The sequence below is a fragment of the Thalia democratica genome, chromosome 4 (genome assembly GCF_965202585.1).
Source record: "Thalia democratica chromosome 4, ktThaDemo2.hap1.1, whole genome shotgun sequence".
NCBI lineage: Eukaryota > Metazoa > Chordata > Thaliacea > Salpida > Salpidae > Thalia > Thalia democratica.
In genome coordinates, this window is record NC_139168.1 from 8,530,607 (window position 1) to 8,557,910 (window position 27,304).

The 27,304-nt window shown below is 26.1% G+C and overlaps 2 protein-coding genes across 2 annotated transcripts; both read left to right on the top strand.

Moving 5' to 3' along the window:
- The first annotated feature begins 1,299 nt into the window (after positions 1 to 1,299).
- LOC145834684 (uncharacterized) lies at positions 1,300 to 6,969 on the top strand. The gene is made up of 2 exons (XM_082942180.1): positions 1,300 to 2,687; positions 6,364 to 6,969. Exons 1-2 carry the CDS (start codon positions 1,476 to 1,478, stop codon positions 6,637 to 6,639), a joined length of 1,488 nt encoding a protein of 495 aa, XP_082798306.1. The 5' UTR covers positions 1,300 to 1,475; the 3' UTR covers positions 6,640 to 6,969.
- Positions 6,970 to 25,307: 18,338 nt separating this feature from the next.
- Positions 25,308 to 26,669, top strand: LOC145832985 (phosphorylase b kinase gamma catalytic chain, liver/testis isoform-like). Its single transcript, XM_082940189.1, has 2 exons — positions 25,308 to 26,389; positions 26,666 to 26,669. The coding sequence occupies exons 1-2, from the start codon at positions 25,308 to 25,310 to the stop codon at positions 26,667 to 26,669; spliced, it is 1,086 nt and encodes a 361-aa protein (XP_082796315.1).
- The last annotated feature ends 635 nt before the right edge of the window (positions 26,670 to 27,304 follow it).

Below are 27,304 nucleotides of genomic sequence, written 5' to 3' on the forward strand. Positions count from 1 at the left end.
GGAAATGTTCCTTGCAATATTTAGAAAATCATGTTGGAACAAAATTTAAAAAAGTTAAAAAATAAAAATTTTATAACAAAAAAATAAAAAAAAAAAGATCCTGAAACTTTTTACTTAAAAAATGGCAACCATGTATATACATTTCTTTTTAAAAGGTTTTATATTCTTTTCTTATTTTAAATATTATACCCCTTTAAGTTGATAGATAACAAAACAATATTGTTTTTAACATTATAAAAATATACAATTAATAAAAAGTACTAACACTTAAGACATAAAACTAAGATTTTGAATAGATAATATAAAGTAGTTTTGCAGTATTAACATTTTTTAAAACTTGGTATAAAGCTCTAATGAGTAGCAATTATCTTATTGTCAGTTTTCTCAATAAATGTGAAATACATAAGATAAGTTTTCTCCTATATTTTGAAATTCATTGACCTTATATATTCTCAATGATCTTAAAATAGTTTTAAATTTAAGTTCAGGGTTGCCACTTTACCTGGAAACCTAGAAAAGTTTGGAATTTGATATTTTAGGCAAGAAAAACTAGAAAAACCTGGAATTTGAAAAATTTTGAAAAAAAAACCTGGAAAAATCTGGAATTTTGAACAAAAATCATAAAAAAACTTGGTAAAACCTGGAATTTTTACAATTTTCACATGTTCATTAGTAAAATTTTGATTTGACTCAAAAAGTTTATCATATAAAAAAATTGTCATGATCAAACATATTATTTATTAAAGAAACATATTTAAAGTAGCTTTACAGTATCTTTTCAATGTTTTTTTACTACTTAACATAGTTTCTTACTTTAAACTTGACTTAAAACTAAAAATAGAACCAAAGATGTTTCATTTTAAAAACTTGAAAGAAATTTGCAAAACCTGTAAAAAATATTGAAAAAACAAGTGGCAACCCTGAAAGTTATATCATTGTTATAAATTAAACAACATACAGAGATTGAAACAAAATCTTTAAAAAATAAAACCATGTAATTAATAACAACAGAAAAAAAACTTAATAAAATTGCTTAAAAAAAGTTATAAGTTGTTAAGTGAAAGAAATAAATAAGTATAATTATACTTCTGTGTAAATAATTCAATACTTGTTACTACTTGGATTATAAGTGACAGTTGAAAAATAGTAATAATAAAAGTTAATTAAAAAAGTTTTTCATCAGGAAAATATTAAAAGTATACTTACTAACAACAATTTAAAATTGCAGATAATAAATTAGTATTTATGATTTTAACATGAGTCAAAATAATATCAATGTAACAGTAAGAAAGAGAAAAAAGTTGAAACCTGACAACAAACCCAAGATACCTAATAACTCTGAAGCAGATTTAAAGTTAAATTACAACAAAACCACACCACAAAAAAGTAATGACGTCCCCATAACACCTACCTCATCAATATTAACTCAAAAACAGAACACACTGACTAAAATCAAAAAGTCCGGCCGCAGGTCAATGAGCATATTTAAGCCCATTGAAAAAAGATGCAGCTCTATCATGTCTCTGACTTCTAAAAATAAACCTGATGACAAGAAAAGTTTATTATCGACTCCAAGGAAGAAACCAGTAATTTTGAATAAAAGTGTCAGTGAAGTTAAAACTCCGAGCAAAAAGAAATCTGTATCCACATTGTCAATAAAGTCTGAAAGTAAATTGAAAACTAAAAAAAGAAGCATGTCATCACTTTTTCAAACTCCTAGCAAAACACCTATGAAGAGAAACATCAGCAAAGTTTTAACTCCCACTGATAAAAGACGCAGGTCAGTTATGTCTTTACAAACTGAAAACGTTTTGACCAGAAGCAACAAAAAGAAAAGGTTGTCCTCACTCTTTCAAACTCCAAACAAAAACTCAACACCCTATAAAAAGCGCATCAGTGAAATCTCAACACCCATAACAAGACCAAGGAGAAACTCACACAATTTGGAGTATGGCAGTCACGTTTCAAATGTAAACACGGACTACGTTGCCAAGACAAACACTTATGTCGTTCACAAAACCAGAAAGTTTGGACATTTGAATCTGGAATTTCACGCGCTAGTAGATGCCCAAGGAGTGCCGCTCTTTGCCAAGTCTGTAGGTGAGAGATTATTGAAAGTAATACTGCTAAACGATTACATACAGCAGCTTTACGAGAGAAAAGCAGCTGTTGATCATGAGAAAATGAAGAGGGTGATGTCCAACTCTTTGAGAATTGTCAACAATGAGTTCAAGAAAAAAAGTGAAGGGATCTGTTCAATCTCTTGTGTTTTAGTGTCTCCAACAACGTTCTACTTGGCCTCCGTAGGCAGTTCCAGCATGTTCCTGTGGCAAACAGATAAAAACACTGTAGTAGTTGAAAGAGAGATCTTCAGGAACCCAGTGAGAAAAGACATCAGCACTAACTCTTGCATCGCAAAAACGGGAAAGGTTCAGTGTGAAGACATGACAATATTTGAAGCTTTGGAAAGTAGTGAATACACATGTTGTTGCCCTACTGTGTCTTCAATCAGCAGAAGTGAGGTTTCTCCTTCCAACAAAACCTTCATCCTGATGACCACCCTGGGAGCTGTAAATCCCAAGCTGACCATTGAAGATCTCCACAAAATGCTGAGGTCATCTGTGGAGGCCAAGAGAGGGTTGGATTCTGCTTGCGAGAACATATGCAAGATGAGCCAAAGTGTACAGGTATTGTTGTTATTACTTTTGATAAATATATAGTTTTTTTTTAAATTTTACTGGCTCAAAGTTGACCAATAACTGTTAATCATTAAGTTAGCCTTAATGTCTTCATATATGTTCGTTTTTGTTTTCAGAATTCTATTATAAATATAGAGGCCTACAGGAAAAATGTCTTGTAAATAAATTTATTTAAATATTAAATTTGTATTTATCTTGTTGAATTCAAGTTATAAACTCTAATTGTCCCTCTTAAAATGAACTAAAATTATAAACTAAAATTGAATTATTAAAATTTTGAGCTACTTTGTTATATGTATTTATTGTGTTAATGTTTTTGTTACTACAAATATTGTAGTTTCTTACTGAAGTAAAACATTTTTATACTTAAATGATGCATAATTAAGCTACTTCGATTTAATGCATAATTGTTTTTATAATTTTTCAGTAATACGCATTTAGTAATACACATTTAGGGCTGGTATGGACTAGTATGATTCTGATGAGTTTTTGCTTCATTGAAAAAAAACATAAATAAAATTCTAAAGTTTAGATTTTCAGTAATTGCATCCAAAATACTAATTTGATGTCTAAAAATAAGATAATTGCACTAATTGCAGTCATTGTAATAAACTGAAGTTTAGACTATCAAGATTTCCAAATAAACCTAACTTGGAAAAAAATGGAATTTGACATTTTTAGCTAAAAAACTTGGAAAAACCTGGAATTTTTAACAATTTAAACATGTTAAGTAGAAAAATTTCAACTTGACACAAAAATCTATCATATAGATAAAAAAAAAGTCATCATCAATAATTTTTTTTAAATACATTTAAAGAAGCTTTACAGTATCTTTCAATGTTGTTATACTATTAACAGAGTTTTTTACCTTAAACTTAACTTTAAACTTAAAATAGACCCCAAAATGTGTACTTTAAAAACCTTGAGAAAATTTGCCAAAAGCATTTAGTAATCCTAAAACTATATATTTTCAGTACTTTTTAATAATTGTAATGTAATTATTAAGCTGCATAAATTAAAATGAAAGTAATTTGAATTAGTCTATTATAAGTTGTATAATTTTAATTTTGTAAAAAGTAACATATAACAAATACAATTTGCACATTTTTTTGTTATTATGACGTCATCATATATTAAAAGCAACTGAAATCTTTGTTAATACATGCCTATAAATATTACCTTTCAATTTAAGGTATAAATTTTTACTTTAGGACATGTAAACATGTAAATTTATTACTACTTAGGTAAAAATATTGGAACATTTGTCATTTTTTGGTGTCAAATCAGTTTTTTGGGGTGAAATTACTGAACAATTTTTTTTATTCAATTTCTTAATAAAATCAAAACACATTCAAATCCCTCTTTGTAAATATTTTTTGTTCTTTTTAGTTTTGTAGTGAAATTTTGTAAACTTTTTCTTAAGGGCATAGGGGGGGGGTAAACACCCTTTTTTGGTTTTTGATCTTTTTTTTATAGTTTTTAATAAGCTACAAGATGCTTTTTACAGATTTAAACAATTTAAAACGATTTTTGAGATTTAGCCGGTCAAAGTCGGAGGCAACAATAGGAACCTTATGGGAGGCGCAAACTAAAACGGCAAAAATAGACTATTTACTAAAAATCTATCTACTCCTACGTTTTTTGAGATAACTACCTCAAACTTTCCGGAAATGTTCCTTGATAAATTTAGAAAATTCTGTCGGAAGGATTTTTTAAAAATTTAAAAAACAAAAATTTTATATAAAAAATAAACAAAAAAAAACATTAAAATTTATAATTGAATCTTATTAAGGACATGGGGAGGGGGTAAATAACTTTTTTCACTATTTAGTCTTATTTTATTGAGTTTTATCTAAGCTACAAGATGCTTTTTACAGATTTTAAAAACTCAAAGTAATTTTTGAGATATAGCAGGTCGAAGTTTAATTTACAATAAGTTCCTTAGTGAAATCTATCTCTTACGTTTTTTGAGATAGTTACCTCAAGCTTTCAGGAAGTGTTTCTTGCAGTATTTACAAAATTCTGTCAGAACAAAATTCAAAAAGATTTAAAAATAAATTTTTTATTACAAAAAACAAAAAATAATATTTTTTAGTATTTTTATAAAATTTTAGTTGTTTTTTTAAATCGTGAAAAGTTACATAGAAACTTTAATAATACAGAAAACTTTAAAACCAAAAGTTTAGGAAAAATACTTTCTTGTTAAAACATTTGAATTTTTTATTTAAGTTTTTGATTTAAATTAAATTTTGTTTATCGACAATACTATTTCTTTAAGATGAGAAGTTTGTAACAAACAGTTTCTTATTAAGATAATTTTATACTTACTTTAAGTTTAGGTCTTTAAATGTTTTATATCTTTATTTCATCAATAGCAGTATCTATAAACTAATAATAATATACATCGAATACTTTCTTACTAATACATTTTAAGGTTTATATTTTAGAAATTATTTTTTAGCTAGTTTTGAATAACTATGTCAAAATGTATTTCACACAATTTTTAACTCAGTTTCATAAATGTGTTTAAGTTCTAAAAGTCAATTTAGGGTTACCAAAAAACTTGAAAACCTGGAATATCCTGGAATTTGACAATTTAGGCTAAAAAACCTAGACTTTGAGAAATGTTGAAAACAAAAACTTGTAAAAACCTTTAATTTTAAACAATTTTACATGTTAAGTAGAAAATTTTTGATTTGACATAAAAAATATACCATATAGATAAACATTTATATTAAAAAAAAACATTTGAAGTAGCATTACAGTATAATTTCAATGTATTAATACTATTTAACGAAGTTTTTATACCTTAAACGTAACTTTAAACTAAAAATAGAACCAACATGTATACTTTTAAAAACCTGGAAGAAGTTTAAAAAAATCTGGAAAAAATTTTCCAAAAATATTTGGCAACCCTGTTTATTGAAAAAGGTTTTGAACCTGTAAGTGTTTTAAACTTAAATGCTGAGCAAAAAAATTTTGCAGATTTTTCTAAACAATCAATTGCTTTTATTTACTTGATGCAGTAGAAAATTCACAAACTATAAATTGACTGTGTTTTTGGCTGAAATATTCTCATTATAAAAATGTTGTCCGAATAATAATACAAAATGTTTTGTGGTCACTTTTTGTGACTAAAGTTATATATTTTTATTTGTTTAGTAAATGTAAAGTAGATAGAGTATTCTAAGTATTCATGATTAATTTTTTTTTTTTTTTTTAATTTAAGCTAGATAAAAAGCCAATTTTTAATGCATCAGGTTTTGATATTGCATGAAAAATCTTATTTTAAAATTAAAAAAATATATGAAGATTATCAGAAATTAAAGTTAACTTCTTGTGGATTTCTTTTACTCCTATAACCTAAATTTTAATCTATTGCAAATATTAAGTTAAACAGATTTAATTAAACCCTGTAATTATGTTATGTAAACTTAGCAATGTATTAGCAATGTAAACTAAATATGATTAAATTACTCAATGCAATGCACTAGTTTAGCTTAGTAATTATTTCATATTATGCTCACAATTTATTTATGCACAAGTTCCCATAGTATGTGCCCATATATTTTTTAATTTTGTTTTCATAATGTTACTGATAAATTACAAATATTATCATCAATTCTTTTTCCATAACTAAGTAAATTTTTTATTAATATTTTAGGATGCCGAAGCCAAAAACGATTCGGCTAGAGTCGCTGCTGCCGCCCTGCATTTCGACCACGAACCAGAAAAACCCCCTCAAACGAAACTAGAAAGCTCCAGTGATACTGGGGAAGCACCTCAGGTAAAACCAGAAACTACAGATAATGCAGAGACAAAATCTCATATCAGACCAGAACTTAATGAGAAGAGAAAGGATTCTTCAAAATGCAAGGAGCTGATTTTGTGTCTGGGAAGTCTTCAGAAAATCGAGCACATCTCCAAGTTCTACGATTGATTCAAGTGGTGTTTAACTCCTTCAAAAGATTTCATTTATTTTATAAAAATGTGAGATTTAGTATTTTAGTAGTTCATTGTAAGCTCCGAGTCATTTGAAAATTTATTTCCGTTTTTTTTTTAAACTTTGAATCACCACTAAATAATTGTGATTTGAATCTTTTTATTGGATAATATTTTAATAATTAAAAGCTTATTTTTTATCAACTGTTAACTTTATTATTAAAATATTACTAACATGTCCTATAAAACCGTCCAAGTAGTTTACCACATGCCAAGTAGAATACACACATGTTTATTGCAAAAATATAATACATTTTATTATTGTTGCTTTTTTAAGATTATCATGTAAGTGGTAGATATTTGCACTTTAGATGAAAAATAACTTTTGGTTTTGATCTAGTTTATTTTAAAAAAATGTTTAAAATTGTTTTTTTAATTTGTCTTCAAATTAATATGATACTATGTCATTTGTAAGTTTTTTAAGCTTGTACTGTTTTATCTACTACTTTTCACCAATCGACTTAAGATGAAGCAATTAATTAAAATGATGTTTAGAACGTTCTTTTGAGTTTAAGAATTTAAGTTTGTTACAAGTTTCAATCAGTTTACAATACAATTAAAATGTTGCATTTTGTTTGAAAAATGTTTATACTAAAAACAAAAAAATTTTCATATGTAGTATCTACTAACGTAAAAGAAATGCTGAAATAGATTTTCATAGACAAAAAGTTATAAATTTTATGCACAGTAAATAATTTACTTCTAATAGAAATTACATCGTTACTACATTCTAACAAACAACTTTTAATTTTAATTTATTTTAATTACTATTAAGATTCTGTTTTACTTGTGTTAACAGTTACTAGATATGTTAAGTTTGTACAAGAAATTATTCATTTGTTGTGACAATAAAGTCTTAAAAATTGTTGAATTTTTAGTTTAAGCTGGTATTCATTTTTTATGATTAACTTGTCTTCAACTAAAACAGTTTTTTGCCGTTCGTTTTATTTCTTTATATTTCTATAAATTGTTGTCATTTGTTTTATTATTTTTGAAAATACCTGTTTTAATCTAATAAGACATACTACATTTAAATTTTGATCTAAGAAAACAAGTGTGTATAAAACTAGCTACGTTTTTTACTTATGTTTTACTGAACTATACCAATATTTATCTGCTTAAAAGTATTTATTAATTCAATTCAATAAAGTTCTAAGGTTGTTGAAGTAAGGTTATCACGAAGCTTGATCAATTTGTACAAAAGTAAATATTTGGTTTAATGTGAACTCTAATATTATGAAACAAAATTATGGAGTCATGGAAAATCATTAAAATCCAATTTTTTTTTAAAACCTTGCATTTCAATTTATAAATAAGCTATTGTGTATCAGACAATTAGTAATAATGATTGTGTAATTTTGCTAATTCCATTTGTAATAGCTTATAATTAAGAAAAAAGAGAATCATATCTACATTAAAAAAGTACATCATGTTTATAAAATTTTAATGTAGATGACTTCTTACTTCTTAAGAAAATTTAATATTTTTGAGATATGAGAGATATAATTAAACAGTTGTTGTATATATTGTGCATACTTTAAAAAAAATTATTAAAACATTTGTCTTCTACTATTGTTTATTTTAAACAGGTCAAATATGCACGAAGGGTCACACTTTTGCATGAAAACACTTCTGCACGAAGGGTAAATTTTGCACAGTAATAAAAAACAACTCTGATTAAGGTTAGGGGTAACAGTGATAATAATGAAAAATATTAGTTAAAAAAAAGTTTCAACCCGTGCAAAAGTGTCTTGTGTAATAGAGACATTCGTGCAAAAGTGACTCTTTAAAAGTGACCCTATGCAAAAAATGTCTTATTGCAAAAGTGTCTTCGTGCAAAAGTGACCTTTCGTGCATATATGACAAAACTTAGGATTTTTAGAACAAGTTTTGTAGTCTTTGTTAAACCATGTTATTTTAGATATTTTAATGATCATTGTGCAAACGATTTCAAAGTCATACAGAAATGTATGTTAAAAATAACTAGCAAAAAGAAAAATTAAAAGAAAGGTCTAGAAATAAACCTTTTAATTTTTAAGAAAGTTTTCCAGAATTTTTTTTCATAAGAACCCTTTCAAGAAATTAGAAAAAAAATGGCCCCTCTCATAACACTTTCGGAAAAACTAACATAGGTTATTTTTAATGCTGTTCATTGAGAGTTTTAAAACGACACTTAAACTTTTGTATTACGTATAAGCTACTTTTTTTACTCTTCATTATGAACTTGAATATAACTTAAAAAGATGAGGTTAGTGTAAGTTATAAATTAAGACCCCTTTACTGGTCCACCCCTCCCTCTTACAGCTTTTGATCCACTAAATTTTTGAAATAGCCTCCAAGGATTCATCTGACTCACTTTTGAAAACCCTGTTACACAGTAATTTAAAACGAAAATTATGAAGTTCGAGCGAAAATTGAAATATAGTTTCGTTTAGCAAACACGTTTACATGCACGCTAGTCGTACAAGCACGCTTTTCATTCGTATACCGTCATGTACAAACTAAATATGTGCTCCCTGGCCAGAAATTTAGCTTCTTATATGGAGATACGTCTGCGAAAGTCTTATATGGAGATACGGTATACTATCCACCCGATTTTTTTATAAATATTTTTTATAATAAATTACTTTATCCGTTTTATGCATTTTTTTACTGTTTACCCCTCACCCTCGATCGGTAAGCGGCTCTCGAATTCGACTGGGTGGATTTTGAACGTGTATGGGAAATACAAGGGTATCTCTTGGATCTGTATAATCGGATCTCTGTAACTCACATGACACACAGAGATATATAATAGTACTATTAAAGTAGTAGGTATTTATTAGATGTATTATTATATATTACAAGTTACCCAAAATAAAACTAATTTAAGAAAGCTACTCTTGTTGAAGTTTATTACTTTGAATCAAAAATTTTTAACCACCAAGTTCCTATTTACAAATTTTTATTGATTAAAAAAAAGTATTTATTTAAATTGTTTCGATTTATATAAATGTGTCCTATGTTTATATTCGTATAATAATTTCTTGAATAGAACGTTTGAGATTTATAGACTAGAAAACTTCAAAACTTAATTTTTCTAGGTACAAAATGTGTTAATTTTTTTTGTCGGTTTAAAGTTGTAAAAACGCGTTGGTAAGACAATAAGTTATAAATTATTTTATATAATAGTACATACATATACTATCTATTTTCAAAAAATTTTTAGTATTTTCTATGAAAAAAAGTAATACGTATTTTCTAATTGTGATATATTAATAGTTTTTTAAGTTGGAAAATTACTGTATAACATACAAAAGGTGTAGGTAACATAATTCAACTTTTTTATTAAGCATTTTGTTATATAACATATTTATACTTAATCTACATTTATTAGTTGAAGTGTAACAAGCATTAAAAAAGATCAAAACTTCTTTAAAATAATCCTAAATAATAAAGTATAGAGTTTTAAAAAAGAATTTGTTACAGAAAAAAATTTTATAACTAAAAGCAATGTATAATTTCAATTTACTTCAGAAAAAGGTAAATAACATCAATAGTTAAATAAGTCAAGATTTATTTGTGGCAGTTTTATTTTTTTAATTCATCAAGTATTTGCAAACGAAAAGTTTTACGTGCATCAAATTTAAATAAAAAATTATCTTTATCAGTAAAGACATAATCTTGTTGCTTAATTGTTTTCTCTAGAGCATAAAAATTTTAGGCTACTGTTCAAAAAAGGGTTTTGAAACGAAAATAATGTTGAAAAATGAGAAAAATTTGAAAAATTCAAGATTTTAAAAATGTTAAGTCAAAACTGTGTCTTATGAGTTCTTTTTGTGTTTTCCTCAGACAGATTCCGTCGGCTGAATAGTGTGTTCTGAAAAATAAATTATATCAAAGTTAAAATTATAAAAAAAAAAATGTTAAAAAATTTGAAAATATAGTCATTTGTTTAAAAGTAGATAATGTTTTAAACAATTTTAAGGTATATGAATCAGGGGTGTTTACAAATAAAATCTTTCAACAGATGTTTTAGATCTAAAATATAACAATCTTATATTATCATTTTAATAACTGACCAAGCTACATTAGAAAAATACTTTGAGTTATTAAACATAATCAAACATTTAAATAAGTCTAATTCAAAACTTTTTCAAAAACTAAGTCAATATTTAATGTCGCTTATACATAATAACTTGAAGAAAAATTAACAATGATTTGATTTATCAAATGAAAATTGTTTTAAAAAATACCTTTTAGCATAATTTTAAAACTGTCAAAAAGAGGAATTCCAAAACTTTTTAAAAGGCCTCTTTAAAGAAATCAATAAGCAATGCCCCCCTCCGACAAGATTTTGAAAAAAAAAACACTATTATAAAAAACGCCACGAACTTTTTTTTTGCTCTTCATCATCAACTCAAGAAAATAAATTGTAAGTTTCAAATTATGACCTCATAGCCCCCTAAATTTCTAGAATTGCCCCCGGGGGTACAACTTACCGACTTTATTAATCCCTTGTATAAAACTTAGTGAAAAATATACTTAACATATTTTAGCCTTGATCTTTAGCTAATTATAAAAATAAAAAAACATTAGTAGAAAATAAAATAATGTTTTATTTTGAAAATAGCTAGTTTTTTAAAGGGGATTTTGAAGCACAACAACAACCTCTGGATTTTTTTTAAATAGCGTTTTTATTAATTGTTCTTATTTCGTTTTTTAAGTCATGAATAGTTTTCAATACAAATAAAAAATAATATTCAAGTTAAGGAAACTATGTGCTTCTAAAACTAAACATAATTTAAACGAACTCTTACCTCCGCTTTTATTTTTCCTGTAAAAATAAAAAGCCATCCCACTTCCAACTACGAGAAAAACGAGCAGAGCCACCCCGACTACAAGGCCAGGTAAACTTTGTTTCGATTCGGGGGATTTTTGGAACGACGCGTTGAATCTGTAGCACTTGTTGTCGACGTTGAGACACATATCTTGCTCTCCCGAGAGCGAGCCCTGAGAATTGTTATATTGTTTTGGAAGTTGTTGGTTTTGTAGAGAACGAACTAAACAAGATTCATAAAAAAAGTAAACAATGTTTATTGACTTTGTAAATGCGAGAAGTAATATGTTATAAAAAGTTAAACATTTTTATTTTAAAATTAATTTTGTACTCAGTTTAAAAGAAGTCGTTTTGTAGAAAATGAGTCTTAAATGTTTTTCTGTTGTTGTTTTTTATTAAGAAATTTAATTTTTTAAATAAAACTTATTTACCTGTAAAATTGAACTGCTTAAAAAAAAATCAAACTAACTTCGGCTGTTGATGGATTCACTTTAACAAACTGAGTTTTGCTTTCCCACTTTTCAGTGACAACCTTCAGAGATTCAATTTTAACATCTTGCTTCTCGTACAAGGATACTAAAAATTTGTTTTTTTTCGTTATATAATAGATGTTTATATGGGAACAATTGTTGTAGTTTCGTTGTAAAACTTTAATTTATTAACTTTAATTAACAGTATAGGTAACTTAATTAATTTTAAATTATGAAATTTTATGTACAAGACGTTTTAAACAAGACTTAAATTTAAGAATTGCTTAGAAATAACGTAGTTGTTTTAGTAAACTGTCTATTCGTTAAAGTTTAACTTTTTCAACGCAGGAATTGATAGAATTCTATAAGTAATATTCTTGATATAATTGAAAAAGTTTTTCGCGGATCAAACTTGTTATTGAAAAGTATTTTGGTGTACCTTGTAATATTGAAAACTTACGATAACAAAATTTTAGCTCTACAAGAAAAACTGTAATAAAATAGTTTTTAGATAAGCATTACTATTAATTGTCTATCAAGTTATAGGCACAGTATCAAAATTTATTAAAAACTAGCTCATTTTCAGTAGTTTGAAACGTGTTGTTTTTGTCTAAAACTCGTGCTTAGCGTGCTAAATCTACTCTGCAGGTTTTATACGTATTTAAAGCATGAAACTTTAAAATACTACAACTCAGGCAAATAACCATATATGTTATCATCGGGTATCTGAGATTCAGTTTCAAAATAAACTAGACAAGAAGATTCTTCACTTTCTGTATTAAATATGCAACTTTGCTGGCCTGATTGATCGGCAGTTGAAGATGTTTGAGGTTTGTCTGTATGCTGAAGACTGTATTGTATAGGTTTGTCTGAAAAGCGGTTGTTTTTTTAGTTAGTAAAAAAAAAAGAAACAGTTAATTTTTTTTTTTAAACGCAAACACAAACTGAAGTTAAATAATCATATAATAACATTAACTACCAATATAAGTTAAGAGCTCTTGCAAAACTCACAGAAAACTTCAATTTTTCTTGCAGGTGATTGGCTAGTTTTAGTCACGTATTCTGCGATTCCGTTTGTGACGACACAACTCACCTGCTTGCCGTCATCATCTCTGCTGACGTCATAAGTGAATGTTTTGTTCTGAAATTTTTATTTGAGTTATAAATAACAATGTAGTGTAATTATAATTTGAACAGCCTACTACTATTGGCTATAGAATAAATTTGAAGATTAAAGAAGTAAATAAAAACTGTTTTTACTCATAATTGTGTAACAGAAAACTTAGTTTATTTATAAAAAATGAAAAACTAACAACGTCTGACACTTGGACTACTTCCCCATCAATTTTATACAGTACCAATTTAGCAGGTGGGCTTATTTCTCTGTAAGTGCAAGTTAAATTTAACCTATCACCCTCATTTACTGAAACATTTCCTTCGATATTGACACTCTTTGGTGCTGTATAAAGTTGTTGAAAAAGAATAATAATGTCTAATACTTATAACTTTAACTTTGTTAACTTATAAGATTTTATCCTGATACCACTTAGTATTACAAAAACTATACTAAATGGTTATAAAAAGAGATTGAACATATACTATATTATAGCAATTTTTTGTTAACTAAATTGTACAATTAATTGAGCAAAAATAACAAAAACTTTAATTTTTTATTTAGATGATAAAATTTTAGAATGTAAAATTATATTTGTTGTTTAATTTGAACAAACCTTTTTAGCTTTGCTAATATTGAGCAAAAACTTATAATACTGTATTAGAATTATAATAAACTTTTAAAAACTTCTATAATATATCAATATCTAACCAGTGTAACATTTTGCCTTATCTAAATTAGTCCATGTTTTGTCAGCCAAGCATTTCGACTCAAAAGAATCAACGTAGTTCCCGTCATAATTTAAATAAGAATTCTCTTCTGCACATTTAAATGATACCAATGATTTGTATAAAAATTTGTTTTTGTTCGTTGGATTAAACGGAGTAAACTTTTCGGGAACTTCACAGTAGATATCTGAAAATTGACATTTAGAAGTGAGTTTAATTTTCAGACTTAATTTTTTTAACTAATGTTATCTAAAATTTGGTTACAAAAAACATTTACATTTGAAACGATTTAAGTGTAATAAAGTATTAGAAAAACACCAACTAAAATGACTTATAGATTTTACGAGATTTTTTAAATGTTATTACCAAGAGTTATATAAAAAATATTTATAAACATTTAAGCAACATTACAAATGTAAATCGATATTTATTTTTTCTCGAGATTTTAAGACATAAAAATATATCTTTACCAACTTTGACAAAGGAACAAGTGCTAGAACTCATTAAAAAACCGTTTATATAATTGTGATTTCAAATGCATCAATTCGTATATAAGGAGATACTTGCAAACGAAAAAGTTCAAAAGAAAAGTTGTAGTAAAAAAATAATTTTTAAATTCCTAAAATTTAGTTATTAGAACATCTACGAACCGACGAATTCAGCCAAGGCGGAGCAAAACTCATTATCGTGGTTACGAACGTTCACTTCAATTTCATCGTGATTATCAGTGTTGTTAAGTGATATTTCGTAGAAAACCTTTTTAATTCCTGGCTTCAATGTCAAAGTGACCATTTCTTGTGAGAATTCATCTACTTCTGGTACACACTGGTAGTTCTCCTATTAATTCGTTTAAAGTGAAACTAACAAACAAAGGTTAAATATCAATACTTTATAAAAATCATTAAAACTGAGTATCTCATTAACCTTTTTAACTGACTTATTCATTGTTTTATAAATGAATTCAATAATCTATAAACTCATAATATTTAATTGACAATTTAACCAAGCCTTTTTTTACCATTGTACTTACTACGATGACTTCACATTATAATTTTTTCAAAATAGAAAACATCGTAAAAAAGCCTGGTATAAGGCTCTAAGTTAAAACTCTATAAATCTTTAGTTGTTTCAGCATGTTATACACATAAATATCTATTACAGCCAAATAAGATACAAACCAATCCTTTATTCCCCTTCTTACACACCACAAAGACTCTAAACTCGAATTCCACATCATCCACCCTCCCGTATATCAGGGTGCTCCTCCTTCCCAACCACTTGTTAAAACTCCCCCTCACCACCGGACCCTCCAGTCCCCTGACCAAAGTGGCGTTGCCCTGATCGTTTACAATTACATATGTCATGTAATTATATATATATATATATATATACATTTATAAAGCATAGAAACTGAAGGAAACGAACCGAAAATCAGTTGTTTTATATGTGTATATACATATATCTTATTTTAAACATATACCTGGTCGTTTATTATATCTAAAGTTGTTTTTGAGCTGATAGCGTCGCCTCGTCTACCGCAGTATCCTGTGATAAAAAATAATAATAAATATTAAACTTGTTTTATTTTTAACCCTTTTTGCCGCAGTACGCTGGATGAAAAGTCAATAAAAGCTCTTATAAATAATATATATATGTATATTTAGTTTTTAAGGACTAGTTCAACAGTTTTGTTGTTTTTCGATGTAAAACAAAAATAACATTTTATGGTTTTGTTTCCAGTTTTTATAGCTTATATTTTGTTATGCTTGTTTTAAGTATAAAATAATATGTATTAAAAAATAGTAACACATTAAGATTTTAGTTTATTTTTTTATATAACAACAACATGTTTACAAAAAAAAATTAAATAAAAATTATAAATATACAAAATAGAAAATATATAGAAATAAGATATTTACAACTAGTAAGTATGTATCTGTTTTTAGTAGTAAACTGTAGATGTAGGTTTTATGATATTACAGGTAAGTTTTGCAATAACTTTATTTATATTTTAAATAATTCTTCATTATAAGAACGTACCTGGGTATCTTCCTGCTTTAGAAAGCAATATAACGCTAAATAAAACCAACAATGCATATAATTTCATTTTAAGTATAAAAAATCCTGTAACTACTAAGTTTTTTCAAAACATTATTGTATATTTTACAAAATCTACTTGTGTCATTATTAATAACATAATTTTCTAATGATAATAATGAAGTTAGTGAAAAAAATTTTAGAACCCAAGACAAAATAACTTAAAACAATATGTACTACAAAAAGTTTAAAAGATTTTGAATCTTGTATTTATACTAAAATGAGTATAATTTAGAATGTTAAAGTTTGTTAATTTACTAATGTAAACAACATTTTCAAAACAAATATGTCATAATAATTAGGCAAACAAATTCTTTTAAAACTGTTAAAGTTATGACTAATAATACTAGAAAACATAATGAAGTACTAAAAGCTTCGGTTAATTACAAGTATAATGCAGCTAGCTTTAACTTGTTAATCACAAAAGCAATAAGTTTTAATAAACAATTGTTTACATAAAACCTTTTTAAATAAATTAAAGTATTTAATCGTTTAGAATAAGGTTATTAGCCCTAGTTGAGTACAATTAAGCTTTTAAGTTTAATAAATTTAATATTGTCAAATTAGGTATTTAAGAACAATTATGCATATGCTTAAAAACAAGTTGTTTTAATGGTAAGCTTAGTTAGTTTTACTTTAAAGCTTTAAAAACTATTAAAGGTCAATTTTTACATAATTAATTTTACTAAATATGGTCAATTTAAAACAACAAAAATTTAACTTTTAAACCAAAATTTTCTTTCGCTTGTTAAGTTTTTTATGTTGAATTAAACACAACTAAATGTTTATTTCTATAGCTTAATATAACTCGTTAAAACACAAAAAAATATTTCTTAAAAACATAGAGGTATGTTATATTTTTAATTTAGTTATAATTACATGTTAAATTTTTATCGTTAGCGAACGATTTTTACATTTTGTATAAACTGGTTTTCTAAGAAGCTTTTCATACAAGATAAGGAATCAAAAAAGTAAAATATATCTAACCAATCTTTATGTTTTACTACACATCCCTTAAAATTAAAAAAACAAAGTTATTTTAAATTTCTATTTAGTTTATTAGTTATTGAAATTAAAACTGTTTTGATGTATCTAATATAACTAAAATAGTTAAGCCTAGATATATGTCAGTTCATTAAGAAACAAACAAAAAGTTTATAAATTTAAAGGTTTAAAATTTTTTGAAAGGGAAATATTAGATTTTTTTGACAAAACTAAGTAAGCTTTAAGTTATTCACTATAAATTAATATGGGTTACATTAAACATCATTAAATTACACAGAATTTAAAAATTGTGATTTTTTAGTGTTTTTAAAAACTTGCCACTGAGTTTTAATTTTATATACAAAACAGGTATTTAAAGAAAAAGAGTGAACCAAAATACAAAAAAAAAAATTAAACATTTTATTATAGCCAAAAGAATTAGAAAAAGTTATTATATTTTTAAAGAAAATTGAGACTTATTTTGATTATTTTATACTTGTTAGTTTTTTAATCACACGAAAACTGTTAAAAAAACTTCTTTAAAGTAAAGTTTTGCTCAATGTTATCTATGATGAACAAACTCTTAGTACTTGTGCTAGTTTATTGTATAAATAAAATTTGGGATTCGTATTATTTATTGTTTATGTAATAAAGAAATTTTAATTAAAAAACATTTTTGTGTTAGATGTAAAAACATATTAACTACACTATTCTTTTAAGCCTAGATATTAAGATAGTTTTATAATGCCGTGATACAAACACTTTTTTGAATACATAGCTTCATGTATTGTTTTAGTTATCAATAAGTTTAATTTATAAGAAATACCATTTAACAACCAATTAGAAAAGTAGCTTAAAAGAAGTTTAAGTAAAATAAAAGCTTATAAAAAAAGAAGTTTTTCTACAACGTTTTAAATAAAAATTGCATAATAATAATTGTACTAATATTTTGATTTTTGAATTAATCAAAAAGTTTGGTCTAGCTCAGTTTTGTTTATACTTTAATTATCACTTTTAATGTAAAAACACAAAATAAAAGTACTGTTCAACAAAAGTGATCCACAGCATCTAGAATCCGGATCTGGTCGGATCTCAATTTCAAACTGGATCCGAACCTGGGTTCAATTTGTTAGAAAAAGCAATAGGGCTTTATATTGCAAAAATTGTTTCTTTTTTATTTAAAAATCATCACACTAAGTTTCTACTCAAAAATTCCATAAAAGGACTCTAGTATATCTTCAAACACAAACAGACTCATAGTTTTAGTTAATTTTAAAACTGTTGTTGAAGTATGTTGTGGACTTACTTATTTTACAAACTTTCTAGTTGCTATAGAAAATAGATGACCTTTGATGAAAATAAGATGTTTTTTTTTTTACTTGCTTATTACTGGCATATCTGAACATTAATTTTAAAAATGTGTTGATTGTATGATAATTGTTTTGCTTTTTTGTTTTGCAAAACAACACTCTTACAATTAACGGTTAATTTAGATAATATTATTCCTAATCAAGTTAATTTTTACATACCTTTCCAACATTATCTTACAAAGTTCGATTACTTCTCTGGTCGGTTGGCCAGACAGGGCTGCGTTTTGTCTTCAATAGGCCGAACTTGTTTGACAAAAACTTTTGCAGTACGCAGTTTTGTTACTATAGTGATGTCTACAGAGGTAACTTTAGTATAAAAAGTCAAAGAGTCGTCTTAAAATCTAGTACAGCTCATTTATATTTGCTGAGTCAGCAAAAAACCTTTTTATATTTTTTTTCTACTTTTAGTTAATAACACTTGATTTTTTGATCAATTTTTAACATGTTTGGATAAGTAGGATTAGGGATAAGAGTAAAATTATTAAAAAACTTCAGCTCTAACAAATGTTACTGACTAAGCAAATATTAAGAGAAAGACCTTAACATTACAATCGGATCCAGGGTCAAATGATAAAGACATAGATTTTACTTATAAAGTTTATTAAATACCATGGACGCCTTTAGACGTTTAAAAATGTGGTAGAACTTTTATTTTGTTTAATAATTTAGTATTTTCCTTAATAACTTTTTGTAAAACATTCAAAAAACGAAATAATCTATATCAAAAATCTTAGTTTTTGTTTATTATGATTTCAATAAAAGTAGGAGTAAACAGAATAAAAAATTTATTGATATCAATGTCTTTTTCTTTGGACTTTAGTTTTATCAAAATATTTTTTTATATGTTGCTTGTTAATGGAAATAAGTCCAAAATATTGAAGCCATGTAGGAGATAGTGTTATAACTTGAAAACAAAACAAACAAAAGTTAAAACTAAGTACAGTATAAATTATTATTTTACTAATTTTTGTTGAGCTTTCAGACAGTCACTGACTATATCAACTTCGTGGTTGAGTAATAAAAAATATTTTTAGTATTTGTGAACTAAAAGAATCAAAAATTACATGTATGAAAAATATCGGATAGAGATGGTCTTGGACAAGACATTAATTTTCATCTGTGGTATATAACTCGATAACTGAAAGTTTTTTTTTTGTATATAAAGTTCCAGACAAAGTTTTATTAGCGTATTTCTTTCGTTCAACAATATACAACTATAATTATGAAAATATTAAATAGACTTGGAGGTACTGCTTAATATAATACAATGTTCAAATGCTATACATTTAAACTTAATAAAGTTTACTTTACTTAAACTTGTTTTCTACAAGCAACAAAGTGTAGCTAAGTGTTTTAATTTTGTAAAATATAACATTTTTTAAGTATAGATATTTTTTTTTATTTAAAAAATACGTATTATCATTATAACAAATTTATTGTGCAATCTTGAATTCAAGCACCAAAAACTGAACCACTTCAACAGGGCTCACAAGAAAAAGAAAGAAATTCAATTGTGTTTAATAAACTTAAATAGATAAATATATACTAACCAAATTATTTATGTAAAAAAAAGTTTAAGACCATTTGTAATAAATAAAAACAGATAACTTAGTTTATACGAATAAAGAAATGTTTTATTTCAAAATAAAAACATAATGGATTCATTGGTCCTCTTCTTCTATTATTTTACATCAATGATATTATTTTAAATACTAAAACTCAAAGCGAAATGAGTCTATTTGCAGATGACGCAAAAGTATTTAGCAAGTTGAAACTTCTTCACAACTAATATTTGATGATGTTCATAAATGGCTAAAAACAAGGAAACTTGATTTAAATCAAAAAAAAAATTCATTAATAAACCATTAATAAAAATAAACCCTTCCTTAACAACCTTTTAATTTAAGTTAAAATAGATTTAAATAACATAAACACCAGTAAAATACAGTGACTATCGATTAAAAATTTATTACAATGATGGTTTTAAGTAAACTTTATATACTTATTTTAAAGTACTAGTATCACTAAGAATATTTTTTCCCTACGCCTTCCCCCTACAGATTATAAATTGTTATGTATAACTTTTGTAAGTGTGTAATCTTTTATAGTCAATACATAAGTTTATATATGGAAGTTTACTTTGTTTTGTTTTTTGTGCATACTAAGTTATATTTGATCATTCATGACTATTTGTTTGTAATTTTTTATTATGTTATGTTTAGTTTTTTAATTTTCATTGAATGTAAATTGTTTGTTTCTTTTTTCGTGTGTATTGTTTAAGTCCATCTTCGTACAATAAACTCCAATAATAGTATTTATAAAAAAAATGCAACTAAAATGATGATTTTCTAGAAGCATTGTTAATTAAACATAACAAAACTCTACAAAACTAATAAAAGTAGTTACATGATTTGTAAGGGGATGTATCATCATCATCTATTGAAATTACAGTTAAAGCTCGTAAGAAGTTTTTAAAGTATGTGGTGTACGACTCGATAACCAATTTTTTTTGTGCACCAGGTTCTTAGACCAAACTTTTTGACTGCTTATTTATCGTTTAGTATAAAATATATTTCTTATGTAAGCATTTTTTGTTGAAAACTTTAAGCAACTTAGTAAAAATTTTTTTTTTATAAAAAATGCTCTTCTATTATATATACATAGTAATATATGTAGTATCATTATAATTAAAAATAAAATTTAAATTTTTAGTATCTGATAGCTAACAGTTAGTAATTCACAAACAAATGTTATAAATTATTTATGAAAATACTAAATTACACACTACTTTTAATGACCATTGAAAACACAAAATAAATAACAATACCCCACAGGATATTCAAAGCAATTATAGTTTACGAGTCTTCAAGATATTTGTAGACAAATTTGGTATAATGGGTAATATTTGACATAAGGCCTTGAAATTTAATTTCAATACTAAAGATGTAGAAGATCAGTATAACCCAATATATTTTGAAAGGTATTCCTAAACATAAAAGTACCACACCTATAAAAGACTCAGAGCATATAAATGTATAAGAGCTACATAACTTGTTGCAAAAAAAGAAGATACTGTCAACCATTAATAAAAAAATTCAGCAGATTGAGTTAGGTATGTTAGGTAACTCAGGTTCTGCAGCACGATTTTACAAAACATGTAATGTAACTAGAAACATCTAATGGTTTAAGGAAGCAAATAAAAATCAATAAACTCAGGTATGCATTAAGTATTTAAACATTTTTAACTCCTACATACTCAGAGATTGTAAAAAAAATTCATGATCAACAATATAATTTTAAAGTTTAAATCCATTATAATGGTAGATATTGATGCTAACCCAAGAGATGAAATAAGTTATTTTTAGAATATGTGTCGCATTCAAGTAAGGTACCAGGTTCTGATTTCAATCTGGCCACATACTAATAAAGAAATTATTTTACATCAGTTGACTATGAAAAAAAATACTATTAAAGTTTAATAGATTATCTTTCAAACAGAGATGGCCACCTAGGAAAAGTTTTTTTGCCTAAACCTAAACTTAACTCTTTAATTGGCCAAACCTTACAACTAAAAGTAAAAAAAAGGGAAGTTAAAATAAGAGACTGTGAGACCATGAAAAGAATTTATTATACATAATATTAACCGTAAAGTAGATTATTGTCAGGGTCAAAACCAAGATATTTCTGTACATGATAAAACAGAAAAGCACTGTCCCTTTTTAATCCTGATATTTTTAAAAACAACTCTAATAAATTGTTAAGTTCACTTGCACGAAGTGAGGTTGTTAAGTTTGATGTAGTCGTGAGTATAAAAACATTGCACAGGCTGCGAATGTGACAGGACCCAACTTCAGATCAGTTCAGGGTTCCAAAAATACTTTCAAAAAATAGGTTAAAACAACTAATAATAGACAATTTGCAACAAAAATAGAGTCATATTGATTATTCAAACATGACAACAAAAATTAGTTTTTAAAAGTTACAATCCTATTAGTAATAAAATTGAAATGGTAGAATGTCATAGAGGAATTATGAAAATACATTTTAAACAAGATGAGTTGATAAACGAAGGTCTACAACTTGAAAAAAATGTTGAGAGTATTAAACTAAAGATTCAGAATTGAAAAATAAAGTTAAAGAAAGGCCAATGTAAAATATTAGTATAACAACGCTAGGTTAGTCATAACATTATGTTTATGTATGATTAACCATATTTTATTTTCTATGCAAGTACTATAATGTTAGCACCAACTTTTTTACCATTTTATATAAAAAAATTATCAAGTTGATTATTCTAATATAAATTTTTGCATGTTTGTGACAAATAGTAAAGACAAAGTTATTGAAAGTATTAAACAAGTTTTATATACATTTTATTATCTTAATGGTACATACTTACAATTCTCATATAACTTAGTTTTATGACTAGTTTGAATTAATGATTTTTTTATTTAAATTTATTTTACTTTTTTTGTTTTGATATTTGTTTGCTAACTAGATTAAGAAAAACAAAACACATTTGAATTCTGGCAACTAAAGGGTAGCAGATTGTTGAGTGAAAATTTTCTTCCGAAAATGTATGAAGAAGAAGTATAATAAAATGCACCTTTCATATACTCTATTATTGTTTTTGAATGCTGAGTGTCACAATACCAGAATCTGTCAACCAGAGCGCAAGTATCCCAGGCAATGTTATCATTAGTGTGAGATAGAGTTGCTGCTAAGACCTAGAGACTGATAGTATATTGTTTGTTTATAACTGCAAGTAAAGCTATTAGTGTATTATTATGGTTTTAGTTATTATTCAAACTTTAAATATAAGAACTACTATTTGACCAATGTTTAGATGTTTTAGAGTTATTTAAATAGTTTATAGTTGAAACTGCTAAAATTTATAAAGTATTTTTCAACTAAACTTAAAGTGTTTTTAAGTTTTATTTGTTTTCACGTTATTTAATAAAGTAACTTATACTTTCAAAAATAGTTTTGTTACAACAGTGTTTTGTGGTTGTTTTATATAATAGAACTACTAGTAAAACTGTTACCTGATTTATATAAAGATAACTAAAAAAGCATCTTGTATTTACAAAACAGTAATTAAATAAAGTAAAGTTTATTATAATGAGCATTACCAATAAATTAAGTATACCTACATACATACTTTGACACGTGTACAAATTATTTAATATCTTTAAAATTTTTCACATATATACGTTTCACAATGTCAGTTTTATTTTTTTTATAATAAAGTTAGGTTAATAGGAATTTTAATTTTTATGGTTGTACTTTAATTCAAAGTTGTGGTTTAGGCTTTTTCAAATTTTAATAAATTTTTAAGTGCAACCCTTCTAGTACTTTTGCCCTAGAAGCATTTTCATAATAAGCCATTTTGTAACTAGTAAATTATTAATTATTGGTTGTACATTAGTAGAGTCCACACTTCATATTTAAGTACATTGAAAAGGTTAGAAACTCTTTTGTTAAAAAAAAATTGTCCTGCTTGAGAAAAGATTTAAGGAGTTCAGCTTTCAAAAAATAGTGCAACTAATTTGTTTTTAGCTGTAGACTCTTAAACATATATATGTTTACAAGCCTCTTTGAGTGAGTATACTTTATAAATTTACTATTTTGATTGATTTTAATTTGTGAAATCCATATCTTTCGAAAATAAAATTATGTTTATTACCTAAAATTGTATTATAATAATATTTATTGCTGTTTACACTACAAAATTATACTGTCCAGACTCAGCTAGACTAAAATTAACAGTTTAATTTAAAAATGTCAGCTTTTTAAAACAGCATATTTATTAAATTACAATATAAGTAAAATTTAACTGACTATTTTTTCAAATTTGATTACTTATGTTATAAGTAGTTATTTTTTTAAGATCTGTAATAATGGTTTTATTAAAAACTAGACTTCTAATGATATCACAAAAACTCAAAACAAATTTTAACTATAAGCTAAACTGCACTGCAGGTCTTTTGTCCAAAATTGACGCTTAATGCAAAAGTGTCTTCGTGTTAAACTGACCCGCCTCAGTATAAATTTCAATAGAAAGATTAAAAAAATTAAAAGTTAAAATTTTTATAAACATGTATTCAAAAATATAGTTTTGTATTGTTGTATCCAAAAGCTTCGAAATTTATCTAGTGTCAAAATTAACTCTGTTTTTATTTTTGTAAATATCTGAAAGGTATCTGTTTTTTAGGTAGCTGTCTAAATTGCACGAGTGCACCAAATTGCACGAATATACTTTTGCACGAGGGGATAAAATTGCACGAAGGAATTTTGCATGAGCAGACAATTTTGTACAAAGGCAATTTTGCTAGGGTTAAATTGCTTTTTTTTTAATATAAGCTTTTTTTAATATTTTTTATTTATTTGTTACTATCACTGTTACCGCTAACCCTTAACTTCGATCGGTAGTTTATATTATTATTTTTTTTAGTAATAGTTATTATTTAATTCTTATTTTTACTATTACTGTTACCTTAACGCTTACCCTCGGTCAGAAACATTATTATTATTTTTTTTTTTTTATTTATCTCTTAGTTTTTTCTCTTTATTTATTTTTTTTCTATATCTTTTTATCTAGTGCAAAAATGAAACTCGTTCAAAATTGAAACTTGTTGCGAAATTGTCTTCGTACAATTTTGTTATTTCGTGTAATTTTGTGTCTTCGTGCAAACTTGGCTTCGTGCAATTTTTTGCACTCGTGAAGTTTAGTAACCTGTGCAATTTTGTCTACGTGTAATTTAGACCCGTTCCCAGTTTTTTTTATATCAAAAGAGAAACTTAAAAATTGACACAGTTTAATTCCTTTGATAAAATTAGTGAGCAAACTTTACTTTAAAAGTGTCTTTAAGTTACATGTAAGAAATAAATATTATATAATGTTGACTATGGTATATGTTTTAATAGAGGTTTGCATTTTAAACTTTTTATTTCTTAGTAAAATATACATAACAATAAATAACTCAAATGTAAAAATATTTTAGCAACTATTTACATAAAAAAAATGGTATACCTACTAGAAGAAACTCTTAAAAGTACAAAAACCAAAGAATTAGATATTGGCAAAGACCTGAAGGAAAATATTTTTTGCAAACCACCTCGTTTGATACCACTTAATGAGATTAAGCAAGACAAAAGTATTCTATCCATCACCAAAGTTCTCGGCCGGAAATTACCTGAAGAAATAAATACTAACAAAGAAAATGACTTCTGTAGCACTAAATGTGAAAGTTACACAACAGTTAGAAATAAAAGCGTAAGTGTAGACGACAAACAACAAGAAAGAAGCAGCTCTCCAACACTCCATTCAAAATACATTATCGTATCCAATTTATTCGAAAGCAAAAGTACAATTGTGTTTTTGGGCAGAAATAAAACAACTCAACAGAAGGTGGCCATAAAAAGATTAAGAATAACAAACTATAAAATTAATGTGGAAGAAAACATCCCAGAAGAAGTGTTCTATCAGAGGAAGGCAGAAAAAATAAGCGTGCATAACGGCAAAGGGTCGGTGTTGAAAATAATCGATTGGTACTATTATAATGAGTACCTTGATATTGTTACAGAATATGATGAAAACTTCAAATCTTTGAAAGACTGCGTAATCAGTCAACGTAACGAATGTTTTACTGAGAAAGAGAGCAAAGTTATATTCAGACTGCTGTTAGAACTAGTTCTTAAACTCAATAAAAACGAAATCTTTCATTTAGAAATAAAGCCGGAGAACATCCTTTATAATTTCCAAACACAACAACTGAAACTCTTAGACTTCGGTCACGCTGTGAGCTTTAACCCAGGGGAGAACACAAAAATATTTTTTATATGTGGGACAAGATGCTACAGAACTCCGCAACAAATTACAAAGGACGATTGTCACGGAAAGGGTGTGGATCTGTGGGGTGTTGGGCAGGTTTTGTTTTACTGCTTACACGGGTACAAAGCGTTTGAAAACGAGCTGGATGTTGTTTATGAGGGAATGGTAATTGACGTTGAAGTTACAGACGATTGCAAAGATGTGCTGAAGAGGATGCTTAGTAAGGATGTGAAAGACAGGATGACTGCACAGAAGATAATAAATCATCCGTGGTTAAAAGAAAATTGTGACAGTAGCAGTTTTTCTTTTTACAACAAATTTTACTTTGAAATTTGTTTTATGTTAATGTTGATGTTTTGTTATTTAACTTATTTAAAACATTTCTAATATATTGACCTTTTCAAGTATTCTAATTTATTTTATAAAACTTTAATAACTTAACTTCATTTTCTAAAATTGTTTAGACAGAAAGACGAGAAAGTTTATTAAAATATGTTGTATTTTAACTTATATTAATGCTTTTAAATTGTCTTTTATAATGCTTTTAGGTAACTCTTATCTTTTAGAAAATTCTACAATAATTACATTAGCTTATATAAATTTTCAAGCTTCTTACTAAGATTAAAAACTTCTAGTTAAGTTTGCTTATCCTTTTTAGTTCAAACGTTCAAATTTTTTAACTTTTTTTGAATTTCTATTAAATAAAATTTTATAGACCTTTTAAAGTGTTATAGTTTTAGAAACAGTTTACACTAGACGAGTTGATAAGTTTATAAGATATGTTCTATACCGAAAGTCATATATAGTTTTTACTATAACTAGTACTCTTTAGACAAAATTTAAAGTTTTCTGCTTTAAAATACTTCACTCGTCAGTTAGAAAAAAATTAGGGGATTTTTTTTCATTTAGGGTGTCAGTTTTTATAAAAAATTCTTTAGCGAGACGCACAACTGAAAAAAAAAACTAAATATTTAACAAAATTACTTAAAAATAAGACTATATCGGAAAAGTGTTTGTTTTTATACTCATTTTATTTGGATTTACTTTTACATACAAAAAATCATTATAATGTAAAAAATATTTTAACTTTTACAGATTTGGTTTTACACACAGTTTTGAATTACTGCATCATAATATATTTTCTCACTTTTATTTACTTAGTTGCATGAATGTGTTTCAGTCCTTTT

Excerpts from the sequence above, each read along its gene's own strand:
- LOC145834684 (XM_082942180.1), top strand. The coding sequence starts at position 1,476 with ATGAGCATATTTAAGCCCATTGAAAAAAGATGCAGCTCTATCATGTCT. Across the intron at positions 2,688-6,363 it reads AGATGAGCCAAAGTGTACAG|GATGCCGAAGCCAAAAACGA; the intron begins GTATTGTTGTTA and ends TTAATATTTTAG.
- LOC145832985 (XM_082940189.1), top strand. The coding sequence starts at position 25,308 with ATGGTATACCTACTAGAAGAAACTCTTAAAAGTACAAAAACCAAAGAA.